The following is a 10,307-nucleotide window of genomic DNA, read 5'->3' as shown; positions in this document are numbered from 1 at the left end:
AGAAGCATTTGTTAATTATTTCTCAGTTCTTGTGTGTGTGGCACCCTCTCTCCCCTTCTCACTCCTCGAGATATTGATGCCCAGCAGAGAGGGGTGAGTGTGGCCTTCGGATTCTGTTTGAGTTGACGGTTGAGAAGGTACAGAACCTGGGTCCTGAGGTTTCTAGAGGGTGTCTGGAATAAATACATTGCCAGCCCTACACCCCTGGAGTCCCTGTTTGCTGGGGGTACTGAGTGCCACACCAGTATGGACTCCTTAGCACTCAGAACAGCCTAGATTTAGCTTCATTCACACAGGGTGACACTGAGGCAAAGAGCCATCAACTAACTAGTCCCGGGTCCCACAGGTAGGAAGTAACAGGACTGGGTAGGTTACTTGGAGCTGGCCACAGAGCAGTGTGTAGGTGAATGACAGGAGTCTGCTGGTCAGGACCTGTGGGTGGCTGGTGAGGCCAACGAGGGAGCTGGGATTTCTTCCCAAAGACCGTATTTGTCTGTGGGAGTTGGCAGTGAACTAGCGGGACCTTCTCTGCAGTCTGGAAGTGGACCCTTATGCTCCCAGGGGTGTACAGTCCCTGACTGCTCAGGGCTCCCCAAGGCACACAGAGACCATGCAGCACTTCTGGGTTGCAGGCTCCCAGCTCAGCACCCTCAGGCTCTTGGCCGGCCCATGGATGTATGGGTGGATCTGCTGGGTATGCCTAAGAAAGCGAACAAACAAGGCAAGTGGTTGTCAGGCACAGGGCAGATGGCCTTGTGACTATTTTTGTAGGGTTCAGGCCTCTTGTGGGTGCTAGTTTAGAGGAAGGAAGTAAGACCTTTAAGATTGACAGTAAATGCTCAGTGGGTTGAGTGCTTCAGTGAGCTGGGCCTTGGGCTGGCTGAGGAGGAGAAGGCCTTGGCCTTGACGGCCTTGATAATTGGACTTGGTTGCTTAACCAGGCATGGGCCTGGAAAATGTCTGCTTCCTGATCCACCGTGTTTTCTTTTTCTTTTTTTAAAGGTGATCGAAGGACAGGCTCAGACAGCCAGACCTGGGTCCAGAGGTACAAGCACATGGAAATTACAGGCTTGGAGTCTGGAGCCAGATGGTTTGGGTTCAGCTTGACGCTGCAGCCAGCCTTGGGCAAGGCACTTCATGTCTTTGATCCTTGATTTTCTCTCCTGTGAAATGGGACTCACGTGTTGAGGAAAGGGGCCTTTTTGGAGTGCCAAATCCTGGGTGTCGGGCTTGAGTTTCCATCTGTTAACACTTCCACAGAAGCTATGTGGAACATGCCTCCTCACCCCCATTTCCACATGGGGGGAGGGAGAATGGGGCTAAGTACTTGGGGTGCAGATGTCACAGGCCGTGTGGGCGGCCTAGCGGGGGAGTCCATCCCGGGTCTGTGGGCTATGAAGCCTTTGGTTCTGCATCGTGTTTTACTTTTCGGCCTCAGTCTGGTCCAAGGACAGGTGTGTGATCATTTTTAGATAAAGGCTCATCTTTATAAATAAATATATATATGTATGATAAAATAAATATATATATATTTGATTGGGAGAGAAACTTCCCAAAGCTTAAAGTGGGGCTAGTTCAAGAGTCTGCCAACTGCATGGTCACTCAGGCCTTCCCACTTAGTAACTCCCTTTCCTACTTTAAAAAAAAAAAACATTTTTTAAAAGGATTTATTGATTTATTTGAAAGGTAGCATGAAGAAGAGAGAGAGAGAGATTGAGAGAGGTCTTTCTTTCACTGGCTCACTCTCTGAGTGGCTGCAATGGCTGGAACTAGGTCAGACTGAAGCTGGGAGCTCAGAACTCATAGTGTCCTATGTGAGTGCCAGGGCCCAAGTACGTAGGCCATCTTCCATGATGCTCTCAGGCTCACTAGTAGGGTCCTGGACCTGAAGTGGAGCAGCCAGGGTTCGAACCAGAGCTCATATGGGATGCTGGCATTGCAGGCAGCATTATAAGCCCACAGCACCAGTATCCTCAATTTGAGAAATGCTGTACTGTCATTCTTGAGACTCCTCATCATTTTCATTTTGTACTGGGCACTGCCCATTATGCAGCCAGTCCTTCCTACAATCCCGAGAGAAGTAGAAACTGGTGAGGACAGGGGTGTCACCGTCTGAGGGGGCATTGGGCTAGTGGTGGAGGGTCCTGGGTGGCTCAGGATCAAGAGGATACAAAGGTGTGTGCCAACTGGAAGCTTCATGTCTTGCCTCACATTGTGAGCTGGAGTAGCTGCAGGGCTGCTGTGCGTGTCAGGAATTTGCTGCATGATGTTTCCTGATGAGGGAGAACATCATGCGGGTACACAAAGAGATCAAATATGCGGGTACTGCCAGAGCTGATGGAAATGGAGACTTGATTTTGTCCATGCAGGAAACTTCTGTTTTTTTTTTTTTTTGAAAGTGGCCAAGGGTGCTACTCTGCCTGTGCCTCCCTGGGACTTGGCCCTGGAGGCTTGTGGTGTTTCCTAGTTCATTGAGGGATAAGTTCCCAGGAGCTGTACTGCTCACTTCAACCATTTGACTTTTTCCCTTTGTAGATAACCGTCTGAGAACATTTCCATTGTAGCTCTGGCTTCTTAAAAGCACAAAACCGAATTGTTGACCCAGGCGCAACAATTGTGTCACATCTCCAGATAGCAAGCAGAAGGGTAGAGCAGTGTGCCTTGTTGCATTTGCTGTTGTAGGTGTCATCATTCATCCCTTCCCTATGGCAACTCCATGGGGAGGGTTCTTGGGCTTGAAGAGCTGAAGCTGTCTTAAGGTGCCTGTAGTTAGAGTGGCCAGCACAGAAACCCAGTCAATCTGACTTTGGCATTCATGTTCATGAACACAGCTCTTTTTCCTCCTCTGACTTTGTGTGGGAGACTTGGTTGTCTGAGTATCTGGGTATTTTTGTTCTTTGTGTTTGTCATTTTTCTTTTTCTTAAATTTGTATTCCCCACCATGTTTTTTTTTTTTTTTTCACTTGTGTTTTGCAATGTCTTATGGGAAGTGATTTGAGATCCTCCTTGCAACTAAGGCTATGTGTTGTGAAGGAACCTATCTGTGGCCTGGTTTCCTGGGGTATCTTCAGTAAAAGAATGGAAATCCCAGATGCTTGGATTTCCTGAGGACCCTTGTGACCTACACCACAGGGAAGTTCTCAGTGGAGGCCTGGGAGGTCTATGTAAAGATTCCCAGTGGCTCCGCTTGGGCTTTGGTGACTTGGCCTCAGGCAGCCCTGGGCAGCTCTGGTCCAGGCCTCAAGTTCCTTTCTGTGCTGTGTTCTGAAGGTCAGTGCTGCTGAGCTGGCTGCCCCAGGATGAACCTCAGCTGCAGGAAGGGGAAGTAGAAGTCCAGCTGGCTCTCTGCCATGGCCTGTGAACCACAGATGGACCCTGGGGGAACCACAGGTCCCCTGCCTACTTCTTCCCATGGCTGGAGCACTCTGCCCACAGGAAGCCCTCCTGGCTGGGGACAAGGTAAGTTCAGGACCTCTTGGCCCTCCTCCTCTACCGCATGCTGAGCTAGACGTATGTAGCATGATGGGGGTCAGGGCACAGAAATTCCTTCAAGTAGGGTGTATATCTGCGGGGCCCATTGCCAGGCCACTTTCTGTCATTTTCATCTGGTTCTCTTTAGCACCACCTGCTTAGTCAGTCGGAGCTACTATTGTGCTCTGCCTGGACCCCCATGGTAGCTTCCCATCGGGCCTTCTCCTCCCTCCATTCTACTCACAGCAGCCAGAGATCTTGCTGAGATGCACACCCAGCTGTGCCCCTTTCTGCTTCAGTGTTTTCTGCTAGGTGTAGCTTGGGGATGCAGCATTCCCCAGCATGCCACATCTGCCTGGTGGCTCCTGCTGCCTCACTCTTCTTGGCTCTTTGCCACTGATTCAACCTCAGGGCTTTTTGCAACTGCCGTTTTTTCTGCCTATCATGCTTTCCTCCGCCTCATTCTCCCTGCTTCATTTTTCATTTGTCCTTCAGAGCTCAGTTCCAGTAGCCCTGCCTTGAGGAATTGTCTTTGATGAGCCAGCCTCAGTCAGGACTCTGCTCTTTCTTCCGGCAGCACTTAGGGCAGTCTGTAAATATCTTCCTATATGGTAAATGCTGAATGTCCCTTTCCCTACAGGATGTCAGCGCCATGAGGGCTGGGGCTCAGTGTGATCTTTTCATGCCTGGCTCTGCAGAACCCAGCACTGAGCTGAGCCTTCATGCTCAGTAGGTGTTTTCTTGAGTGAATGAGTGAGTGACCAGGTGCAGGCAGGGAAAGCAGGGTCCTTAGTGGTGGGGGTCCATGGCATGCAGCTCCTTATGGGATCTGAATCTTCCTGGGCCCTCTTGTTCCTGTAAGGAGCAGTTTGCATCAATGCGAGTGCACACATGCAGCAGGAGAGCGGAGTGCAGGGCAGTCATTTTCTGCCAAAACTTTGAAGACCGGTTCCACCAATTGTTGGCAAGCCAGTTCTTGCCCCTTGGTAGGAAATCGCACCCCTCCCCCCAACACACACACACACACACACACACACACACACACCGGTAGTTTTTCTGTTTGGACTTTGAAGAACAGATGAAAACTAGCAGAGGCAAAAATTCAGCAGGTATTTTTGGTTGGAAATGCAGAGAGCCAATGGGGAACTGTCCCAGCATCCTGACGTCATTGCCTCAGCAAACGCTTCACTCAGCATGCAAAGAGCTAGGCTGGGGGAAGAATTCTGATTTTCCATGCTTCTAGTTTAAGTGCACGTGGCATCGTCGTTTTGTGCCCTGAAGTGCAGAGCTAGTCACAGGCCCATCCACATGACTGCTTGCATGGGGTATGCTGTCTTGTCATCTCACTTCTCTCATTTTCCTTGTTCCTGTTAATAGCAGGTGAGAGTCCTGGGATTTCCAGAGTTCAGTTTCCTTTGCCCTGCCTTTGCTTTGTCGCTACAGTTGAGGGCTCCTGGAGGACTAACCACAGTCTTGGCTGAGGCCCCAGCTCCGTGCCTGGCATCCAGGTCCTCTCCTAAGTATCCGCCTTTGTTTACTTTTCTCCCTACTTTTCTTCATTTGCTCCTTTTACAGTTTGATTTCCTAACTTTATTCTTTATGAAGCTCCCATAAATCCTTTCTGGCCATAACGTGGAGGTGGTTGGGTGGGGGGAGGGAGTGGAAGCCAAGCACGAGCAGGTGTGTGCTGCTTTGCTGCGATTTTGGAACCCTTCGTAGCTTGTTTCTGAGAGGTGACCACAGCAGCTGGCTCTTCGGTGGTCCAGGGGATCTGGTCGCCTGTGAGACACCAGGGAGGCTCCCTTGGGTGGGCCCTATTCCCAAGAGGCTGAGCTACAATTGGAACCCTAATGCTGTCTGGCTGGTGCTCTCACAGCCTTACCTCCTTGTCTCCGCGTTCCTCACCCCTCCCAGCAAACAAAATGAGAGTGAGAGTAAGAGCAGAGAGGGTAATGAGGTTCTTTGTTGGTAGGATGAAGAATTTCACAGAATCCTTACAATCATAGCTGATTCCCTAGGAAAATAACCCTACCAGGGCTGGGAAGCAGAGAGTCCTGCAGATAGTACCTGCTGTGTGTGAGGCACTGCACCCAGCCCAGGAAATTCAGGGGGTATCCGATCTGTGGGGAATGAAGACAGAGTTCCATCAAGCAATCGCCTACATGTGTGTTTGCCTCTTTGCTGAGTGGAAAGAAGAGCAGAGTGTAGGCAGTTGTGGCACAGGACTTGGTTTGTTAAGCATTTAGGCTGTTAAGGAGGGCTCCCTGTGAAAAGCTATCCAGGGATGTAGATAAGGATTTAACTGGGTGAAGCCTGGTGGAGGTGTTATAGGAAGTGGATATAGCACATGCAAAGGCCCTGGGGTGTGGGGTGAACCCCACATGTCCAAGGAGCAAAGGAGGATGGTGTGGTCCAGGGTGAGTCTGGCAGGAGGCCTGCTCTCCTGAGGGCTGAGAAAGTATGATAGGAAGGTTGGTTATTGTCCAGACACCAGGAAGCTGTTGAATGTTTTACTCAGGGACTGGCATCATCTGACTTGCGCACTGCTGCAGGAGATACGTATTGCAGGAGGAAGCGTAGGTTGGAGAAGCCAGCGTGGAGGCTGCTGAACAGGTGCAGGAGGAAGGTAAGAAGCCAAGAGGCACAGAGAGTAGATCTCCAGGTGACAGGGCTCTGTGATGGGTTACATGGGAAGTGGGAATGATGGACTGGGCAGGGCTCCCAGGCAGGTGGAGCGTGCCATGTGGCATTGCAAACTCAGGTGTTGCTGGGAGCTAGGCTGGAGTGGACAGGAGCTTTGGGTCAGCAGAGGACATCCTGACAGTTGTGTCCCTTCGGTCCCACCTCATCGCCTAAGCAGCAGCTACAGAGAACACAGCAGAATATTCAGCCTTCAGCAATGAATGACTCAAGACTGGGACCTGAGGTTCCAGGGCACAAAGACCCACCACCCCCCATGAAGCCTTCTGGCAGCTGACAGGTGGCCTGCAGGGCCCCACACGGCTTCCTTGGACCTGCAGGCAGGCGGGCTGCGCTTTGTGCTGCTGCTGTTTCTTCTTTGGGTTTTCAGCTCAGATCTGTCTTTCCATCTGGTCTTGTGGTTTGGAATCACCCAATTCTGAAGGATGGTTTTGATAGCTGTTGTAACCTAACTAGGTTGGTGTGTGCTTAGCATCTTAAAAATTTCTTTTCATTTAATTTGAAAGACAGGCAGAAAGAGATCTTCTGTCTGCTGGTTTATATCTCAAATGCCTGCAATAGTCAGGGATGGCCCAGGCTGAACCAGGAGACTGGAGCTCAGTCCTTGTCTCCTGCCAGCCAAGTACTTGAGCCAGCATCTGCTGCCTTCCTGGATGTGCGTTTGCAGGATGCTGGCTTGGAAGCAGAGCAGCTACAATGTGAACGAGACTCTAATGTCAGTTGTAGGCTCTTCAAGCATTGTCTCTGCCAAATATTTACCCCTGATGTGTGTTTCTTAAGGAGAATAAGGACTTAATTTGTATTTTTAAAGTGTTGAGCAAGGGGTTGGCATCGTGGCACACCAGGATGAGTTGCCACTTGTGTCACTGGCATTCTATCTAAGTACTGGGTTGGGTCCTAGATGTTCCACTTTCTGGCTAGTTCCCTGCTAATGTGCCTGGGAAAGTAGTGGAAGATGACTCTTGTGGTTGGACCCATGTGGGAGACACGGATGAAGCTCCTGGTTCCTGGCTCCCAGCTTTAACTTGTCCCTGTCTTGGCTGTTATGGCCATTTAGGTAGTAAATCGGAGGATGGAAGATTCTCTCCCTCTCTCTGTCATTCTCCCCTTCAAATAAATAAATGTTTAAAACATGTGTTGAATGAGCTGCAGAGGGTTGCCAGTAAGTCAGTGTATTAATTTTCTGTGGCTGCTGTAACACATTACCACTAAGCTAATGGCTTGAAATGACACACATTTATAACCTTACACTTCTGTAGGTGCTAAGTCTCATACTGTCCTCACCGAGCTGAAATCGGGACTCTTGGGGGGAGAAGCTGTTTATCTTTCCCAGCTCCTAGGTAGGAGCTGCCCCATTCCTTGGCTTTTGGCCCTGCTTCTTCTTCCTTCCCTCTCTCACCCCCTCCTCCTTCCCTTCTTCCTTCCCTCCCTTCCTTCCTTTCTTGCTCTCTTTTTCAAATTTGTCTATTTTAGTTAGAGAGGAAGATTTACTGAGAGGACGGGAAATAGAAAAACCTTCCATCCACTGACTCACTCGCCAAGTGGTCACAACAGCCAGAAATGAGCCAATCCGAAGCCAGGATTTAGGAGCTTCTTCTAGGTCTCCTGTGTGAGTGTAGGATCCCAATGACATGGGCCATCTTCTGTTGCTTTCCCAGGCCATAACCAGGGAGCTGAATCAGAAGTGGAAAAGCCAGAACATGAACCAGCTCCCATATGAGATGTCAGTGACTGCAGGTGGAAAATTAACCAATTGAGCTGTCATGGCCATTATGGCCCTCCTTCTACATGGTCAAAGCCCGTGATGTTTCCTTCACAGTCATTTCTCCTTCTCACTCCCCTTCTGCCCTCCATTCCTAAGGATCCCTGGAATCAGCTGGTCCCCATGCATCTAATGCAGGATCATCTCTTTTTAAGGCTAGTTGATTAACAATCTGAATATTATCTGCAGCCTTCTGTCCCCTGACCATGAGTTTTGGGGTTAGAGTATGCACATCAGCTTCCGATGACCAGTATCTCTCTCTTTTAGACTGTCAGGGAATTTAAGAGTTAATCAGTTGAGTTTCCTCCAATTCATGTCCATTGCATCATGCCTTCCATGTAGCTAGTTGATTATTCTCTGTTTAAATATCCTTTATGATAACAGACTTACCAACACTCATGCCTTGTGGGAACTGCTCTCACTCTTGGGAAATCCTTCCTTATTTGGCCTCACTTTGTATCCCAGGGGCCTCCTCACGTTAGCCTCAAATCTGCCTGCTGGGGGCTTCCTTGTTGAGTCTAGTCTTCCTCCCATGGGGGGTTGGAGGATGGCCACCATGTCCTTCCTTGTGACAAGGTTCTCTTGGCTAGGGAGGTGATGCCATCAGGCCCTGGGTTCTCCAGAGTGACTCACAGTCAGCCAGGTAAAGCCCTTGGTCTACTTTCAGAGCTCCACAATGGCCAGGTTCTCACAGTTGTGCGTATCGACAATACCTGTGCACCCATCTCCTTCGATCTGGGAGCCGCAGAGGAACAACTGCAGACCTGGGGCATTCACGTAAGTACTCATCTCATTGAGTCCTGTTACTTTCTTCATCCATGCGTCTATACCCCGGCCTATCTGTCTGTCCACCTAGCCAACAATCTGTTCATCCATCCACCCTCCTAACCAGCCGTCCATATACTTACTCATCTACCCACCCATCCATTCATCCTTCCAGTTGTCTGTTTGCCTGGTTATTCCCAAAATAGTTATGAGGCACTCTGTGTTAGCTGTGGTCTACAAGGAAAAACTATTACAACTTTCCTTATGCCCACTTGGTTCATTTAACAAATGTGTGTTTCAAGGCACCTGCCCCAGACCATACACTCAGCTGGCTCAACATGATATAAGTGAACAGGACCCAGCACCTGTGCTCATGCTGTTCACCAAACCCAGTGAGGGGATGGGCGTGCTTTGGATAAGTCAGAACAGCATGACTTAAATAAGGCAGGAATGAATATGCCAGGCCTTGAAGACATTCCCAGGGGTATCAACTTGCCTGGCAGGGGCAGCAGATGGTAGTTTTGAAAGCTAAATTGGAGTACACAAGAGGAGGGGTATTTTAGGAGAGGGGATTGTGTCTGTGAAGGAAAATGCACATGTATTTGTTAAATGATGAACAAGTGACTCAAGGCTTTGTTTCACACAATCCAAGATCTGTATACAGATCCAATTTTTGCTGAGTCTGAGTGTGTGTCTGACTGCACAGGTGACATAATCCTTCGGAGCTGCTGTTTTATCATTTGTAAATAAGGACAATATTACTTCTGTTTAGGGAGGGTTTGTTAGGATGAAATTAAATCATACTTGAGCACTTGTCTGGCCTATGGCATATATTAAATGCAAGAAAAATGAGCAGCTGTTGATGTTGTTAGGAAGCACACTACATATGATCTTTTTTTAAGTTTTATTTATTTGTTTTAATTGTTATTAACATTGTATTATGTGATACAGTTTTATAGGCACTGGGATTCCCCCCACCCCTCCCACAACCCTTCCCCCATATACATGTGATTTACTCTCTCTTCCCAAAGCCCCCACACCTCAGGCCTTCCCTGTGTAACCTGGGGGCAGTAACAAAGGATGAGGAAGATGCATCACTAATGTTATCCTGAAGATTTTAGACTTTATGCCTTTAAGACTGTGTTGCAGTATTGTGTAGATCAACATTTTGTCACCACGAAGGGCAAACTTCCCCAACTGCAGTCCTGATTCCATGTTGGCACAATTTGGTTTATTGGTCCTTGTTTCTTTCAGTCTTTGTACAGAAGAACATCTTTTTTTTTTTTTTTCTTGTTAAAGATTTCTTGTTTGTTCACTTGAAAGGCAGAGTAACGGAGACTGTCTATCCATTGGTTCCCTCCCTAAATGACTGCAGGGGCTGGGGCTGGAGCTGGACCAGGTTGAAACTGGGATCCAGGAACTCCATCTGGGTCTCTCACATGGGCTGCAGGGGCCTGAGCACTTGGGCCATCTCCTTTGTGAGGTGTATTAGCAGGGAACTAGATCAGCAGCACAGCAGCCAGGGCTGGCACTCTGATACAGGATGTTGGCCAAGTAGCTTACCCCCTTGTGCCACAATGCTGACTTTAAGGACATCTTTTATTTTATT

General features: G+C 49.0%; 1 protein-coding gene across 4 annotated transcripts in view; it reads left to right on the top strand.

Annotated features, from left to right (window-relative positions):
* The first annotated feature begins 2,236 nt into the window (after nucleotides 1-2,236).
* The window catches only part of TMEM268 (transmembrane protein 268), a 127,126-nt gene continuing 119,055 nt past the window's right edge, over nucleotides 2,237-10,307 (top strand). For all 4 annotated transcript variants that reach the window (XM_040963340.1, XM_040963338.1, XM_040963336.1 and 1 more), the window contains exons 1-2: nucleotides 2,237-3,459; nucleotides 8,601-8,710. In XM_040963340.1, coding sequence (XP_040819274.1) covers nucleotides 3,351-3,459; nucleotides 8,601-8,710 — 219 coding nt within the window. In that variant the 5' untranslated portion in view covers nucleotides 2,237-3,350. The remainder of the gene's footprint in view (nucleotides 3,460-8,600; nucleotides 8,711-10,307) is intronic.

This window comes from Ochotona curzoniae, unplaced genomic scaffold, assembly GCF_017591425.1.
Source record: "Ochotona curzoniae isolate NIBS_2020 unplaced genomic scaffold, NIBS_Ocur_1.0 scaffold_3208, whole genome shotgun sequence".
NCBI classification, from domain to species: Eukaryota; Metazoa; Chordata; class Mammalia; order Lagomorpha; family Ochotonidae; genus Ochotona; species Ochotona curzoniae.
Note: the sequence above shows the minus strand (reverse complement) of the source record. Positions and strands in the feature narration are given on the sequence as shown.